The sequence below is a fragment of the Rhinoderma darwinii genome, chromosome 1, assembly GCF_050947455.1.
Source record: "Rhinoderma darwinii isolate aRhiDar2 chromosome 1, aRhiDar2.hap1, whole genome shotgun sequence".
Classification (NCBI taxonomy): domain Eukaryota; kingdom Metazoa; phylum Chordata; class Amphibia; order Anura; family Rhinodermatidae; genus Rhinoderma; species Rhinoderma darwinii.
In genome coordinates this window covers 585,814,831-585,833,586 of record NC_134687.1, presented here as the reverse complement: position 1 = coordinate 585,833,586, position 18,756 = coordinate 585,814,831, and the positions used below count along the sequence as shown (strand labels likewise).

Sequence of the window (18,756 nt, the reverse complement as noted above, 5' to 3'; positions counted from 1 at the left end):
GGAACTAGCTCCCGCCCTCTGTCTATTTATACCTGCCTTTCCTGTTCCTCCTTTGCTTGTGATTCTTCTCGTGTGGTTTCCTGGCCTTGCTGCAGCTTCTAGCTATTTGACCTTGCTTCATACTGACCCTGGCTTACTGACTACTCTCCTGCTCTGCGTTTGGTACCTCGTACACTCCTGGTTTGACTCGGCTCGTTCACCTCTCTTGTTGCTCACGGTGTTGCCGTGGGCAACTGCCCCATTTCCCTTTGCTTGTGTCCCCTTGTCTGTTTGTATGTCATGCACCTACTGAGCATAGGGACCGTCGCCCAGTTGTACCCCGTCGCCTAGGGCAGGTCGTTGCAAGTAGGCAGGGACTGAGTGGTGGGTAGATTAGGGCTCACTGTCTGTTTCCCTACCCCCCTGTCATTACATAATCACAAGCCTATATACCTAGGCTACCCCGGTCCCTCACACTACTATGGACCTCCTTGAGACCCTGGCTCAGCAAATGCAGGGTCTCTCCCTACAGGTCCAGACCCTGGCTCAGAGGGTCATCCAGCCTGACGCTACCATGGTAGTGCCCCTCACCTCACCTCTTGAACCCCACCTTAAGTTGCCTGACCGGTTCTCAGGGGACCGGAGGACTTTTCTCTCCTTTCGGGAGAGTTGTAAGCTCTACTTTCGCTTAAAGCCTCACTCCTCAGCTTCTGAGAGCCAGCGGGTGGGTATTATTATGTCCCGGCTCCAGGAAGGGCCCCAAGAATGGGCCTTCTCCTTGGCTCCTGACGCCCCTGAACTTTCCTCCGTTGATCTTTTCTTTTCTGCTCTCGGACTCATTTATGACGAGACTGACAGGACTGCCTTTGCCGAGAGTCAGCTGGTGACCTCACGTCAGGGTAAGAGACCTGTGGAGGAGTATTGTTCTGACTTTAGGAAGTGGTGCGTAGCTTCTCGGTGGAATGACCCTGCCTTTAGGTGCCAGTTTAGGTTGGGTCTGTCGAACGCCCTGAAAGACCTGCTAATTAGCTATCCCTGTTCTGACTCCTTAGACCAGGTTATGGCGTTAGCGGTACGACTTGACCGACGTCTCAGGGAACGACAACTTGAACGTTTTTGTGTTTTCCCCTCTGACTCCCCCATGATGCCTCCCGAGGTCCTGTTGCTTCGCTCTTCCACGGAAGACTCGGAGGCACCTATGCAACTCGGGGCCTCCGTGTCCCCCCGACAAAGTAGAGAGTTCCGCAGGAAGAATGGTCTCTGCTTCTATTGTGGGGATGACAAGCATCAAGTGAACACCTGTCCTAGGCGTAAGAATAAGCAGCCGGAAAACTTCCGCGCCTAAGTGATCATCGGGGAGGTCACTTGGGCGCACAGGTATTTCCCGTAAATATGAAACGTAATAAAATCTTGCTTCCCTTTCAGGTCTCTTTTTGTGGTAGGTCTGCTACCGGCAGTGCCTTCGTGGATTCAGGGTCTTCTGCTAATGTCATGTCTGTGAAATTTGCTATGTCTCTAGCTATGCCTTTGATTGATTTGCTTAAACCTGTCCCGGTAGTGGGTATCGACTCCACTCCTCTTGCTAATGGTTATTTTACTCAGCATACCCCTGTTTTTGAACTCCTTGTTGGCTCCATGCATTTGGAGCAGTGCTCTGTGCTGTTGATGCAGGGATTGTCGTCCGATTTGGTTTTGGGCCTTCCCTGGTTGCAGTTGCATAATCCCACGTTTGACTGGAATACTAGGGAGCTTACCAAATGGGGTAATGAATGCTTGACGTCATGTTTTTCTGTTAATTCTATTTCTCCCCCTGAGGAGGTGAACACGATACCTGAGTTTGTTCAGGACTTCGCTGATGTTTTCTCTAAGGAGGCCTCCAAAGTGTTACCTCCTCATAGAGAATACGATTGCGCTATCGATTTGGTACTAGGAGCTAAACTCCCTAAGGGTAGGATATTTAATCTTTCTTGTCCCGAACGTGAAGCCATGAGAGAGTATATTCAGGAATGCCAGGCCAAGGGTTACATTCACCCCTCTACTTCTCCGGTAGGTGCTGGCTTCTTCGTAGGGAAGAAGGATGGTGGTCTTAGGCCATGCATTGACTAACGTAACTTGAATAAGGTCACCGTAAGGAACCAGTATCCCCTTCCTTTGATTCCTGATCTCTTTAATCAAGTTCAGGGGGCCCAATGGTTCTCTAAGTTTGATCTACGGGGGGCGTATAACCTTATCCGCATCAAGGAGGGGGATGAGTGGTAGACTGCATTTAACACGCCCGAAGGTCATTTCGAATACCTCGTCATGCCCTTTGGGTTGTGTAATGCCCCCGCGGTCTTCCAGAATTTCGTAAATGAGATTTTAAGAGATTACCTGGGGGTATTTCTTGTAGTGTACCTTGATGACATACTTGTGTTTTCCAAGGACTTGTCCTCCCACATTGAGCATGTCAGGAAGGTGCTCCAGGTCCTTCGGGAAAACAAACTGTTTGCTAAGACCGAAAAATGTGTGTTTGAGGTGCAAGAGATACCATTTTTGGGTCAAATCCTCACTCCTCATGAATTCCGCATGGACCCCGCCAAGGTCCAGGCTGTGGCGGAATGGGTCCAACCTGCCTCCCTGAAGGCGTTACAGTGTTTCTTGGGGTTCGCTAATTATTACAGGAGATTTATTGCTAACTTCTCGGTCATCGCTAAGCCTCTTACGGACCTCACTCGCAAAGGTGCTGATCTCATCCACTGGCCTCCTGAGGCTGTCCAGGCTTTTGAGGTCCTTAAGAAGTGCTTTATCTCAGCCCCGGTGCTAGTCCAGCCCAACCAAATGGAGCCATTTATCGTGGAGGTTGACGCATCCGAGGTGGGAGTGGGGGCTGTCTTGTCCCAGGGTACCAGGTCCCTCACCCATCTCCGTCCCTGTGCCTACTTCTCCAGGAAGTTTTCGCCCACTGAGAGTAACTATGATATTGGCAACCGCGAACTCTTAGCCATTAAATGGGCATTTGAAGAGTGGCGCCACTTCCTGGAGGGGGCTAGGCACCAGGTAACGGTCCTTACCGACCACAAGAATCTGGTTTTCCTAGAATCTGCCTGGAGGCTAAACCCGAGACAAGCTCGATGGGCGCTATTTTTTACCAGATTCAACTTTTTGGTTACCTATAGGGCTGGGTCTAAAAATATTAAGGCCGATGCACTGTCGCGTAGCTTCATGGCCAGCCCTTCTTCGGAGGAAGATCCTGCTTGTATTTTGCCTCCTGGTATAGTCGTTTCTTCTATTGATTCTGATTTAGTCTCTGAAATTGCGGCTGATCAAGGTTCAGCTCCCGGGAACCTTCCTGAGAACAAGCTGTTTGTTCCCCTGCAATTCCGGCTAAGGGTACTTAGGGAAAATCATGACTCCGCACTATCTGGTCATCCAGGCATCCTGGGTACCAAACACCTCATTGCCAGAAACTATTGGTGGCCTGGGTTGCCTAAAGACGTTAAGGCCTACGTCGCCGCTTGTGAGGTTTGTGCTAGGTCCAAGACTCCCAGGTCCCGACCAGCGGGCTTACTACGTTCTTTGCCCATTCCCCAGAGACCTTGGACCCATATCTCCATGGATTTTATCACCGATTTGCCTGCATCTCAAGGCAAGTCGGTGGTGTGGGTTGTAGTAGACCGCTTCAGTAAGATGTGCCACTTTGTGCCCTTCAAGAAACTACCCAATGCTAAGACGTTAGCTACCTTGTTTGTCAAACACATCCTGCGTCTCCATGGGGTCCCTGTCAATATTGTTTCGGACAGAGGGGTACAATTTGTTTCATTGTTTTGGAGAGCCTTCTGTAAAAAGTTTGAGATTGATCTGTCCTTCTCCTCTGCCTTCCATCCTGAAACTAATGGCCAAATCGAGAGGACTAATCAGTCTCTAGAACAATATTTAAGGTGTTTTATCTCTGACTGTCAATATGATTGGGTCTCATTCATTCCCCTCGCCGAATTTTGGGTTTAATCCACGGTTCTCCTCCGTTTCACCTGGTAGTTCCAACTATCCCGAGGTAGAGGTCGTTCATCGGGAACTGTGCACAGTCTGGACCCAGGTTCAGAAGAACCTAGAGGCGTCCCAGAGCATACAAAAAACTCAGGCTGATAGAAGACGTTCTGCTAACCCCTTGTTTATGGTCGGGGATCTGGTGTGGTTATCGTCTAAGAACTTGCGCCTTAAGGTCCCGTCCAAGAAGTTTGCTCCCCGGTTTATAGGGCCGTATAAGGTCATTGAAGTCCTCAATCCTGTCTCCTTCCGACTGGAGTTGCCCCCATCTTTTCGTATACACGACGTGTTTCATGCCTCCCTCCTTAAACGCTACTCCCCGTCCTTGGCTCCCTCGAGGATACCTCCTGTTCTCGTTCTCACCCCTGAGGGGGTGGAATTCGAGGTGGCCAAGATTGTGGACAGCAAGATGGTCCCAGGCTCCCTCCAGTACCTGGTCCATTGGAGAGGATACGGGCCTGAGGAGAGGACTTGGGTACCCGCCCGGGATGTTCACGCTGGAGTATTGGTCAGGAAGTTCCACCTTCATTTCCCCAATAAACCAGGTCCACTTAGAAAGGGTCCGGTGGCCCCTCATAAAAGGGGGGGGGTACTGTAAAGGATCTGCCAGGCACAACTTCTGTGTATACGCCCATGGGTAATCAGTCTGCACCTGGTTCTATGTCTCTGAGACTGACTCCATCTTCCACCACTCAGGATGGCAGGCTTAGGAGTGGGAGAGCCTATCGCAGCCTGGCCAGACGGAACTAGCTCCCGCCCTCTGTCTATTTATACCTGCCTTTCCTGTTCCTCCTTTGCTTGTGATTCTTCTCATGTGGTTTCCTGGCCTTGCTGCAGCTTCTAGCTATTTGACCTTGCTTCATACTGACCCTGGCTTACTGACTACTCTCCTGCTCTGCGTTTGGTACCTCGTACACTCCTGGTTTGACTCGGCTCGTTCACCTCTCTTGTTGCTCACGGTGTTGCCGTGGGAACTGCCCCATTTCCCTTTACTTGTGTCCCCTTGTCTGTTTGTCAGTCATGCACCTACTGAGCGTAGGGACCGTCGCCCAGTTGTACCCCGTCGCCTAGGGCGGGTCGTTGCAAGTAGGCAGGGACTGAGTGGTGGGTAGATTAGGGCTCACTGTCTGTTTCCCTACCCCCCTGTCATTACATAATGAGTGACTTTCGTTCTGCGAAGGTAAAGTTCGTAGTTATTTTGCATAATTAAATACAGCTGGTGTCTGAGAGATTTTATAGTTTTAGATATTTGGCTCGATATGTTATTTTTGTTTTTATCCTCTAAAAATTTTATTTTTATCTGTAAGATCTTTTATTTGGAAGATTCTATTTATTTTTTCTAAAGAAGCCATTTTAATAAAATAACCCCTAATCCACCTTGTGAGCGCACCACAATGTTGTTTTGGTGACATCTTCAGTATTGTTAATGGAGAAGTAGTCTAACATAAGGGATTCTATTTTGGCGGTGTGAGAAGAGTTATTAAGCAAAGAGATATTGAGTTTTCAAGGTGAGGATGGGTGTGAGTTATAAGCTTCTTTAATAAATGCAGATACTGGAGCATGGTCTGACCATGTGATTATGTCAATATTAGTATTGGTAATTTTTTGGAGCAGCCATTTATCTACTAAAATTAGATAAATTCTAGAATCTTTCTCTGAGGCATGGGTGACTCTCCATACATCATATAGCTACTCTTTATGTAGTAAGTTTCTTAAATTGTAGTTTTTATCTTTAGAGTTAAAGGGATATCTATCTAATGTAGGGTCTATTATTTTATTGAAGTCTTGGCAAATGAGTAGAGATCCTTGTTTGACTGTTTGAACTAAGGAAACAATTTTTTTTTTAAATTTACGTTGATGGGTATTGGGTGCATATAATGTTACTATGGTGAAGGGTGCATTATTTAGGAGGCATTTGACTATTAAGTATCTACCATCTGGATCCTGAACAGTGGATATATGTTGGAAAGCGATGGAATTTTTGAATGCTATCAAAACACCCCTTTTTTTAGTGTGAAGGAAAAGAGAATGTTCGGAAAATTCTTATTCTGAATTCGGAAGGAATTATTATCGTTTATACGAGTTTCCTGCGCAAATATAATGTCGCATTGCTGCTTCTGACATTCCTTCCAAAACAGAGATCTCTTGAAAGGGCTGTTGAGGCCCTTGACATTTAAAGTGCACATTTTAAAAACCATCTTGCGTAAATATCAATGCTTAGAATAAAATGACATGAGATGTTTAGGACTAGAGATAACATCAGCAGATAGCAGTGCGATAGAGGCAATAACGGATGTAAATAAATTGTCACATAAAGTAGTAATGACCGTATATGGGACATAGTGAGGCATATAAGTGAGTCACGAGTAAGTAAGCTGCAAAATAATAAAAAAAATAGATCAAAAACAAAATAGTAAAACTTTACAATAGAACAGTTCTGGTTCTAAGTGAACCTGTCTGGTCATTTAATATGACCTAGTGACTTTGAGGGTCGAGGAGTACTAAAAAATTTGTGGTGGAAGGTGATTCAGCGGGTCGTTGAAAACGTTAGAGTTAGTAGGATACATATCCAATCTCAACATAGAGAATGTGGTGGGTGAGAGTCCCGGAATAATGATCAAGTTGTAGGAGATGACAGAGCTTTGGCTTCATCCACTTTTATCCATTCAGGTGGTATGGTCCCTCTTTCCTTAGGAGGTGATGAAGCTGCGTTATCCCGAGAGAAGGTGAGATTCCACGATCATAAAAGAGATTCTGCTTCTTTGGGGAAGGAAATTACATGGGTTATACCATCTCTCCTGATTATAAGCTTGACAGGAAATCCCCACTCGTAAGGGATGTTATGATCACGTAATATTTGAGTGGATTTGGCAAATTCCCTTTGTCTCGCCAATGTAGCTATTGCTAGATCGGCATATAGAGCAATTTTTTTAAATTGCTCCGGTAGGTCTTTATTGAAAGTGGCAGCCTTTAGGAGGGCATCTTTAAAATTTAAGAAGTGCAGGCGAGACAAGACATCCCTTGGAACTGAAGCAGATAGGTGTTTGGGGACCCTGTGGGCCCTATCAATTAGGAAGTCCCTTTCAGGAGCATTGGGTAAAATGGCAGCAAATAAATCTGACAGGAATTCTTTCAATTCGGTATCTGAAATTGATTCAGGAATATTCCTGAATTGGACATTATTCCTCCTTGACTGGTCTTCTAAATCTGCCAGTTTCAGTTGGATGAGTGATAAATCATCTTCAGCTGCATCGTGTGCATCTACCAAACTGTTATGTGCTGTGGTGAAATCCTCCATTTTATTTTCAAGGTGCGCTATGCGTTCACTTATAGATATAATGTCAGAGCTAAGTGCAGATATTGCTATGCGTATTTCGCTATGTATAGATTCTCTGAGGTCAGTCAGCAAAGATCTCATGTCAGATGCATCGCTCCCAGGAGAGTGGGAATAAGTGAAATCCTTTACATGCTTAGGAAGATCAGTTGTAGTGAAGGAGGAAGAGCGTTTACAGATCTCACCTTGCTTGTTCTAAAGGCCATTATCCCTTTAAAAAGCGTGGTCAGCGCAGGAAGTGACAAATGGCTGCTTAGTTGTTGTTTGCAGCGTGGCTGTGGAAGTTCCTCCCTGACCGGCGCCATCTTGGGAAACTGCAGCACCAGTGAATAAGGAGGTTAGTTTCGTCGGTCCCCCCGGGTTTCTTCGGGTCGATCTCGGCATGGCCAATGCCTGATCTCTTCAGCTGTCCCTAGAGGGATTTTTGGTGTCCGGAGAAGGACGTATGTGTCCGCTTTGATCCGCTTTTGTTCCGCTAGTACACGGAGCTCACTGCTAGTCTACATCCGGCTACGCCCCCCCCTGGTCGCTTTTAGATTGCTGTAATGTAGGCGCGTTTAAGCATTCGTATAACAGACCTCCTGCTATTCAATAGAAGCATCATTGCACCCATAATACAGATGCTAAAATGCGCCCATGAAAGTCATTCCATGAGAAAATTTTGTCCCTAAATACAGGTGCATGAATGTGAAAAGTATCTTGAAAATATTCACTGTCTGTTTTTATACGGTGCCGATACTGAGCTCATACAAAACAAAGCAGTACAAATACAGTACCCAACACAATACGGAATAAATAAGACCACACAGAACTTTAGTGGTGTAGTTTGTGCATCTGTATAGAGTGTCATATAGTACCATATACTTTAGGACATATGGTATGTAGTGCATGCAGGACTAACTGTTTAGACACACCATCTTTAATTTGTTTAGCCTTACTCCATTTTAAGGTCTCTTAGAGTCAATTACCTTGCGTCCCATAGAAATGTTCTACATCTACGATGTGGTGACGTGATCAGGGACATTATTATTATATTGTCATGAATGAAACGTTACTGTGGCCTAGTAATAACACCAGGATGAGGGAGACCAGAGCCATAGGACAGTGGAAGATTTATCATGGTGTGAAGGATTTGCCTGACACAGCTTCTGTGTCGACGCCGTGGTTAATCAGCCTGCATCTGTTCCTAGGTCTGCTAGAGTGACTCGATCTGCTACCACTCAGGCTGGTAGGCTGAGGAGTGGGAGAGCCTATCGCAGCCTGGCCAGACGGTTCTAGCTCCCGCCCTTGGTCCACTTATACCTTAATTTGCTGCTTATCCTTTGCCTGTGATTCTCCTGTTTCCTGGCTCTGCTGTTCCTGCTGTTACTATTGACCTCTGCTTCATATTGACCCTGGCTTGACTGACTATTCTCCTGCTCTGCATTTGTTACCACAATCTCTCCTGGTTTGACTCGGCTCGTCCACTACTCTGTTGCTCACGGTGTTGCCGTGGGCAACTGCCCCACTTTCCTTTGCTTTTGTGTTCCCTTGTCTTGTTTGTCTGTCGTGCACTTATTGAGCATAGGGACCGTCGCCCAGTTGTACGCCGTCGCCTAGGACGGGCTGTGCAAGTAGGCAGGGACTGAGTTGCGGGTAGATTAGGGCTCACCTGTCATTAGGGCTCACCTGTCTGTCTCCCTATCCTGCCATTACACATGGATATGAGAAAATATCGTGATATCCCTGAAGTACTTGGGTTCTTTTAAACCCTTCCAGGTCCTGGATAAACCTGTTAACTACTACTTAAAAGAAACCACCATTACTAGGTGGTTGGTATGTGAAATGCCATGGCCTGAACCAGAAGTGGGTGCCTCTCTCTATTTACACCACACATACAGACTATATAGTGGCCTTCACATACTACTACACATAGTATTCATCAATTGTGCTATATTCTATAAGAGTAATTGTAACAGCGCTTTTTATTATTCTGTATACAGGTTGTAAATTATCATTTATGTTGTAATCATAGTTACAGGTTGTATTAGGCAGACTGGCTATCTTAAATACTGAACACAATATTTTACTCAAAGTGGTTGGCTAGAAAGAAAACCTCTTTTTCGCTGTGGGAAGCTGCGTCAGGTGAAATATACCATTACATGATGGCCATTCGCATAAATGGTCGTACATGTCTTTCATGGACATCCAGTCCACCAGAGAGAGACAGGGTTTGTCTTTGTGGGCTGCTACTATAAAACTAAAAGACTAGATTTGAGATTAACTTTTATTTTATTGCCTGTATGACTGTGTGCTTTTCAGTCTTAAGGTCCTTTTACACGGGCCAATTATCGGGCAAATGATTGCTCATAGAATTCTCATTGCCGATATTTGCCCTGTGTAAGCAGGGCAACGATCAGCAGATGAACGAGAAAACGCTAGTTCGTCTGCTGATCATATCATTTAAAAAAAAGTAAAATGTTATCGTTGTCGGCAGCACATTCTCCCTGTGTAAGCTGGGAGATGCGCTGTCGACATGATAATAGTGTATGAGGAGGAGCGATCGCAGTAACGAGAAATTGTCCCCACAATAGCTCCTTGTGAAAAGAGCAAACGAGCGCCGATCAACAAGCTGTCTTGTTGATCGGCGCTCGTTTACACTGCCCAGAACGGGCCATGTAAGAGGACCTTTAAAGAGACGCGTAATGTAAAAAATACAAAGAGATCTTTAAAAAAGTCATATCAGGTCCTCCCTTTATCTTCCATCCTTTGATCCCATTTTGACTCATATTACAATTAAAACTGTGAGAAATAAATAAACTATATCTGCTTTAGGAGATCAACCTACTCCTCCAACCTTTTTCTTAAACTTCTTTCCCTGACTGTAAGGCAACTGCAGTAGGAGACCAGAACATTAAACTATACCCCCTTTACTAATGGCCCTTTTACACGGGCCAATGATCGGGCAAACGAGCGTTCATCGGCTGATCGTATTGTTAATGCAGCACAAAATATTATCGTTTTTGGCGGCACATCTCCCTGTGTAAACAGGGAGACATGCTGCCGAGATGATGGAAATGCATGGGGACGAGCGATGGTAATAATGATAGCTCGTCCCCATACATAGCTACTTGTGAAAGTAGCAAACGAGTGCCAATCGATGAGCTGTGTCGTTGATCGGCGCTGGTTTTTACGGCCAATATTGGCCGGTGTAAAAGGACCCTAAGTCTTAGCGTTAACTGTGTGTTTCAAGGACATGCAGAAAACCCTGCATACTTTCAAAAAATGTGGGCAACATTACAGCACATGTGAGTATAAGGGTATGTGCACACGGTAGCAGGCTTTTACGTCTGAAATGACAGACTGTTTTCAGGAGAAAACAGCTGCCTCGTTTCAGCCGTAATTGCTCCTCCTCGCATTTTGCGAGGCTTCTCTGGCATCCGTAAATTTTGAGCTGTGCTTCATTGAGTTCAATGAAGTACGGCTCAAATTACGTCTGAAAGAAGTGTCCTGTACTTCTTTTGACAAGGCTGTATTTTTACGCGTCGTCGTTTGATAGCTGTCAAACGACGACGCGTAAATGACAGGTCGTCTGCACAGTACGTCGGCAAACCCATTCAAATGAATGGGCAGATGTTTGCCGACATATTGTAGCCCTATTTTCAGACGTAAAACGAGGCATAATACGCCTGAAAATAGGTTGTGTGAACCCAGCCTTAGTATGGATTGATGCTTACCAGTTTCCATCTTGATTGATAAACTGTTGGACTGCATAACCGAATTGTACACCTTGTGGTCCAGAAAATATTTTATTCCCCGAAAGTCCAACGTTGTAAGAAATGCAGAATTTAAAAAAGACACCTGAAAAAAAGACAAATACGGAGGAATGTTTAAAAGGGAGGCAAAAGATGAAAAGATGAAATTAAAGGCTATGTAAACCTTTAAACGCTTTTTTTTAAAAAAATAATAAAATAAAACCATGTATCATATCATTTAAAACTTTGTAATTGGTGTTTATTAAAAATTATTTTTTATTTTTTGAGATACAGCTTCTATGTATCCTGGATACAAAGAAGCTGTATCTTGCGCCTGTGTTTGCAGGACTGACGGCTTCGGTGAACACTGGTCGGACGTGTCTATGAGCCGTTAGTCCTGCAGACCTGACGGATTTGGGTTTGAGCGCAAGATACAGCTTCTATGTAACCAGGATGCATAGAAGCTGTATCTCAAAAAGTAAAACCATTTCTTTAATAAAAAAAAACAATTACAAAGTTGTTTAAAATAATATGATACATTGTTTTATTAAAAAAAAGAAAAAAGCGTTCATAGGTTCATAGCCTTTAAGGACTAAAAGATAACAAATTATTAGCAATATAGCTGGAGGCTCCACAATAGATTTATAATGCATATGAAGTTACTTTTTGCTGAGGCCTATGGGACAAAAAGTGCCAGATGATTCATAAACGTAGAGGCTATGCCCATATTCATAAATAATATTTTTAACTTGTTCCAATGCATTTCTGTAATTTTTTTTTACTAATATACATGTTGTAGGTAAGAAAGAAGTAGTGGACAGATGGATGATAATATAACTGCAAGATCAAACTACGCAGCGTTTGTTTGTTTGTTGTCTGTTACCATGGAAACATATAGGTCTGCATAGGAGATGTGTGACACCCACGGCCACGGACTGTCAGGATTACCCACCCCCCGACGGCCGCAGCCATGGATCAGTGAGCGCTGGCCCGCATCTCCTCCTTAGGACACGCCAGCGCTCACTTCCGCTTCAGTCTGCTGTGTCCCGTAGGGTGCGCCCGCACGCTCGTGCCCGGCCTTAAAGGGCCAGCAGCTGAATAGTATGTCGAATTAGCCCATGATCACACTGGACCATAAGAAGGGCCCTGCCCCTTCCTGCATTGCCTGAGCATTGTTGTGTTTACCTGTGTTAGTCTTTGCAAATGGTCCCTTAGTATTTTCCAGTTCCCAGTGTTCCTGTACCTGCTACCTGTATCCTGTATCCCTTCCTACCTTGTTCCTGTGCCATAGAGAGTTGGAGTCGTGTTGTGCCGTACACTACGCCTGCTGTGTTACACCGCGCCTAGTGTCTGCCTGCTGCCAAGGTCCCATCCGAGCCTAACCATCGCTACTGTCTGAATGACCACAGGTACCCTTATTCGAACTATAGACATTTACTTGGTATCTGTAATGTCCGTGGCTGCGGGCTGTCAGCTCCAGTCTCCAGCTGATAGCCGCAGCCACGAGTCGGCAAGCGCTGGCCCCAGCCTCCTCCTCAGGAGACGCCAGCACTTTCATCCACTCACCTCCTCCGGAGCCCGCTCTTAAAGGGGCAGCGCGCGCACCGGACATCTTGAACGACCTTTGACCCGTGAGTACCCTGGGCTATAAGAGGGGTCCAACCACCTAGTTCGATGCCTGAGCGTTGTTAGTTTTCCCAGTCTGTCTTGCAAATGGTCCCTTAGTGTTTCCCGTTCCTGTTGTTACCCGTACCTTGTTCCCCGTTCCTGTTTCCCGTGCTTTGCCCTAGTATCAAGTCGTGCCACGTCCTGTGTCATCTACCACGTCCAGAGGAATCTGCCACATCCTGTGTCATCTGCCACGTCCAGAGGAATCTGCCACGTCCTGTGTCATCTGCCACGTCCAGAGGAATCTGCCACGTCCAGAGGAATCCGCCACGTCGTGTGTTATCTGCCACGTCCGGAGGAATCCGCCACGTTTGGCGCCATCTGCTGCACCCATCTCATCTGTGCCAGAGCTGCGGCCACCATCTGGACTATTCAGGTACCCTTGTGCGGGACATTGTATTTCTGGGGTGTCCTGTTGTTTTCCCAGCTGCCTCCCCGCTGCGGCGGTACGGCCTAGTGGGTCCACTAACCCGCTCCGTGACAGTATCCTGTTGGCCAGCTGCTATCCCGCTATGGAGGTGCAGCCCAGTGGGTCCACACACCCATCGTGACAAGATGTAGACACAAAATGATGGAAATTGTATTTAATTTTTATTTAGAAAGTGTAGGAAGCTAATCACTGTACCTACAGTAGTATAGAAAGTAAAGAGCAACAGAAGTGCACATCAAATAGAATTTAACAAAAAAAGTGCCTGCAAAAAAATGTCTGGAAAAATAGGCACTGGTTACCCACTTTATTTACTTAAACATATAATTTATTATAGGGAGCACATATTTGAATAAAGTAACAGGAACTAACATATTTTTTTTTTACCAAATATGGAGTTTTAAGCAAATGGAAAGAGCAGAAAAAGCATTATCTTCCTGTGAACGCTCTGAAAGAAGAGACCACATATTATCGATCTGATGTTCAATCCCACATCCGGAAACTAATAATACATTCAAAAGCAGCAACAGTTCTGTAGAGGAATCTGCATCTTGTTATTTGCTGTTTAACAATTTATAGCTTGTTTAATTTACTAATACCTTAAAACATCACCCGCAGCCAAAGACACATGAAACGCATCAAACAAAAAGGAGCGTTTTCATGTGTTCACAGACAATTTCTCAGTACTCATTGGAAGTTATGGGTACAAATAAGAAAAAGGACGGGAGCTAAAATGCTGCAGTCCGAAAACATTCTGGTTTGCAAAAATATTTTTATTGAATTTGACACAAAATGAATTACTGAAATTGAAAGGATATAATAGGAGGTTAAGATAAGTATATAAATGAATGACGTATTTGTAAAGATATGCCATAAATTTCTATTTTTGGAAAATTTTTGGTCCATACCTCTTTTTGAGGGACAGCCCTTTATTTGACCCAAAACCATTTTCCTTTTTTGAAACAAATCAATAGATTTTTATTATGGTATGATATGGCCCCATACTGTTACCTCTCTTTTTTATAATAATTTTCTTTTTTACATGCAAAAAGATGACAAAAGAAACACAATTATTTTTTTATTTTTTTAAAAAAAGGAATCTACAGTACAATATTGATATTTTTCCATAAAAGTTTTTTAACTAAATATCTGACACAGGGGTGTCAACATTATATTTCTTGACATACCCTTAAACTATTATCTCTTATTTTATATGGAGGATACATGTAAAGGGTGACACTGTCCCTGTGTGTCTTGTCCCTTCCCCTTATGTGTATTGTCAATGACTCTCTGCTTTTTCTGATGTCTTGTGCGTCCGATCTCTCGGTGGGAACGCTGTGGCAGGAGGTGGTGGTGGCATCGGGCAGTGGTGAGGAAGCAAAATTCTTCCAAGCCGGAAAGGTGTTTCCATAGTCATATATATGGCGCCGTGTGTAATGACAAGGACGCACAGGATAACAAAGGGAAGCCTCCGCCGTGACTGTGGAGGGAGAGCTGGGCGGACCGACACTTCAGAGCGTCGCAACGCACAGTTGGAGTGGCAGCACGTACGGGAAGAAATATAGGAAAGGAGTTGGGAACGAGTTTTTGGCGGTGCCACGTGAGTGTGCAGAGAATTAAGCACTGCGGCACCTTGGATGCCATGCCCATCTTCTGAGGTTACATGGGCCAAGATATGCAGAAGTGTGGAATTACTGGAACACTGTTTTCATACCCTTCCACCTTAAGAAATCCTGAGAAGTAATTCCTATAATAGCATAAGAGGGAGCTGCTGCAACTCAGTGCATGAAGTCGAAAGACTATCTATTGCAGTATCTGTATAGGGCCTAGATTGGCTCTTAAAGAGGAGGTACCCCTATTTTGGACTTGAACTAAGGACTGTGTATGTGCCACCTCCTGGCACGGGACTATTCTATTATTTATGCGAATGTAATATGAAACATGCACGTTGTATGTGCGCTGTCGTGGGAGTGTGCCATTTCCATAGGAAATAAAAACAAAATAGTTGCTTTATCTGCAACATTCATGTTATCTCTTCTGGACAAACCTGTTACATACAAAGTTGTATTTTTTTTTTCACACATTCCACATGAAATCTATGAGAAAAAGCCTCCATATAACTCCGAATGAAATCACAGCGTATTTTTTCATATGGCATATTTCAAAGGTATACGCCTTAAAGGCATTGAATCTAGAGTAGTATACAATGCCATAGAAAGGTTCCATATGGCGATACAAGAAGTACCAATTTCCAGAAGTGTAACTTGAAGCTTCTGGGGCCAATTGCAAAATCTGTAACAGGGCCCTCCAACTAGCATGTGCCATTCATAATACTGATGTTTTCTTCCTTTGGGCCCCCTCAGTTAGCAGGGGCCAGATGGGACTGCTATCTGTTTTATAGATTCCCCCTGCTGTTAGCTCTGTAAAGCCCTGTTCACACGGCAGATTTTGCAGCGGAATTATTCCTGCTATTGGCAGGAACATTCCTCCTCCCATAGACTTCAATGGGAGGTTCGAGCAGAATATGCCCAGAGATCGAGCCGGATGCTTCTATTCCTGCTAGCTAAAATATTTTTTTGCGGATTCTGCCGTAAAAATTCTGTCATGTGAACATGGCCTAATACGAAACCTAGTGCAACCATACAGACTTTGTGCTAAGTGACCTTATGCAAATAAATTTTAATATTTATATAATGAAAAGTTCAGAAACGTTGTAATTTAGTTTGTTTTAATTATTCTCCATTTTTTACAATCTCTGTTTACTGTCATTGAATGAAAATCCATGCAGATGTAAACCCACACAACAGAATATATTAGTGGGTATAATCACATGTAAAATTAAATATACAGTAAGACTGGGTTCACACAACCTATTTTCAGACGTAAACGAGGCGTATTATGCCTCGTTTTACGTCTGAAAATAGGGCTACAATACGTCGGCAAACATCTGCCCATTCATTTGAATGGGTTTGCCGACGTACTGTGCAGACGACCTGTAATTTACGCATCGTTGTTTGACAGCTGTCAAACGACGACGCGTAAATTGACTGCCTCGGCAAAGAAGTGCAGGACACTTATATACATTATATGCAGGGCACTTCTATGCAACGAAATTTGAGCCGTTCTTCATTGAAGTCAATGAAGAGCAGCTCAAGATTTACGAGCGTCAAAGACGCCTCGCAAAATGCGAGGAGGAGCTTTTACGTCTGAAACGACGCAGCTGTTTTCTCCTGAAAACAGTCTGTCTTTTCAGACGTAAAAGGCACTTCTCGTGTGCACATACCCTTAGTGTAGAACAACTTGGCTTTGGCATTAGAATTTATGGAAACAGAGGCGCTTGATTTTATATTTTCTCAGGCATATACACAAAAAGAGCTCCGTTCAAACTACTAGCGTTAACATTTCCTACACTATTTTAGCCCAAGACGTACATTTTTCCCACTATAGACACTTATAGCATATGGATTTTTTATATGCCATAAATATCTGAATGATCCCAATAGCAGCGGTGCCCAGTTCTAATATTTGGGAGGAAAGTGGTTTAAAACACTACTTCATCTTCCACTGAGGTCTATGGAAGATATGGAAATAGACAGGCATCACTGTGTCCTAATCGCCCATAGACTTCAAGACATCGCCACATCTCAGCAGAGAATCCAAGACTTGGCACTCACGTTTTTAGGATCCCAGCAGTCGGACCCAAACCAATCAATCATTTATGGCAAGGTAACTCAAGGGTGTGTTCACACATTGTAGTTTTTGGCGCGATTTTAACAAAATTGTGACAGAATAATACAGTTTTGTTATGATTTTGTGGAAATTGCTGCAAAAAATGAACATATGCCTTCTTAGGGCACATAGACATTATAACGGGAAACATCTCACTCAGGACCCCTGTATTAGGCAGAGTGGAGAGCTTCTGCATTGTGCGGCTTCTGATCAGCACCACAATTTATCTTTATTATTTTATTTGAACAGCCTTTATGTAATACTACATTTCCTTTACATAAAAAATGTGTGACCGTCCGCAACTTATCGCCAGGGGTTTCAGCAGCCAGACCAGAGGTGCCCTGCCCAGGGCAGCTTGCTCGAAAGAAGGGGTTGTCTTTTTGGGTAAATCATAGGTAAAACAGATTGTAAAACAGATCCATTTTGTATCGGTTATAAAAAATAACCTTAAAGAAAAGTGTTCAGTCCCGATGTCCCACAATAACATATACCCTATTAATACTAAACATGGACACAACACAAATCTATAGGAAGTGTACAAATCTACTGAGTTCTATCTTCTCAGTATCAGACGTCTCAGGCTGATATCTTACCAATATACTGTATTTCCTCCCAGTGGCTCATGACGGGTTGGATGGTGAGAGTGATTAACATTGAGGCCACCTCCAATAAGTGACTCACAATAAAAATTTTGTCTGCACTATATTACAACGACGTGCTTACAGCATTCATCTCCAGAGTAACACTTGAATGAATAGATTATGCAACGATTGTCTATAGTAACCCTCAAGATAGGAAGGTCAAGAGACAGGATGTTGCTCAACGTGATGCAAGAGTTTCCCTTCAACAGATTAGTCTAGAAATCCTAGGCTCTACTCACACCATGTTTTTTTACCTATAAATGAGATATCATTGGCAAACCAATAATGTAGACAGACATGAACTATAACGTAGTCATAGGCTTCCATTGTGGAGATGTATGCCTATGGTGTGGCCTTATTGCTGCTACAGAAACCGGAAAATTCCTTTAGTCTAGTATTGGTGTGACCTACTCAGGGAAGGACGACGCACGACACAGCTACCCAACATAAGGGTAAGCCACAGAGCCTTCTGCCTCCCACTGACGCCCTAAGCTCTCCCATGCCGGCATCCACCCCATTCAGCACATGGATGGAGCGGCCACATTTAGAAGAGGCGGTGGCCACCATGACGCACATGGGAGCGGGCTCAAGGGAGGACACTGCACGCTCACAGCTTGACCCTGCATTACTGCAGAATACTGACTCTGATACCCCTTGCCTAACTACATCTCCTGAACCCCAAAGGCTTCCGCTGAAAAATAAGGAGACCATACCTAGTTCCTCCTATAGCCAATCTCGGCAGCCTGCCACAGAAGATGATTTGGGTGATACTCCATCTTTGTCCCCCTATGCACAGGTTCTACCAGTGTCAGCATCAGACTCTTATCATGATGACTTCGACACGCCGCCATCTGACGTGCCGAGTATATAGCAGGAATGCTTCTCCCAGCTACCTACCAAAGGGGACTTCAAAAACATGATTCAAGAGGTAAAAGAAACTTTTCGCTCGGAACTCGCATCAAATTGTCACGTGAGTGGAGACTTTGTAGGACGACCACGACACCACCAGACGCCATGTCTCCGCCCTTGAAGCTACCATGTCCACTTAAGTTTCCTCTATTAGAGACATGCAGTTACATTTGGAGATCTGAACTATAGTGGACGTTGACACAATATCAGGATTAGGGGTCTCCCTGAGACCACTAAGGGCCGGAAGACCTTCATCTTACTGATGAAGGTCTTTAACGACATTCTGGGAACCCCTTCTACCCACAAAATATT

General features: G+C 44.4%; 1 protein-coding gene across 1 annotated transcript in view; it reads right to left on the bottom strand.

Moving 5' to 3' along the window:
- The window catches only part of ITGA2 (integrin subunit alpha 2), a 111,609-nt gene extending 93,747 nt beyond the window's left edge, over positions 1-17,862 (bottom strand). Inside the window, exons 1-2 of the mRNA XM_075847559.1 lie at positions 17,790-17,862; positions 11,053-11,176 (exon numbers count right to left, since the gene is read on the bottom strand). Of these exons, the coding sequence (XP_075703674.1) occupies positions 11,053-11,176; positions 17,790-17,862 (197 nt within the window). The remainder of the gene's footprint in view (positions 1-11,052; positions 11,177-17,789) is intronic.
- Positions 17,863-18,756: the final 894 nt, after the last annotated feature.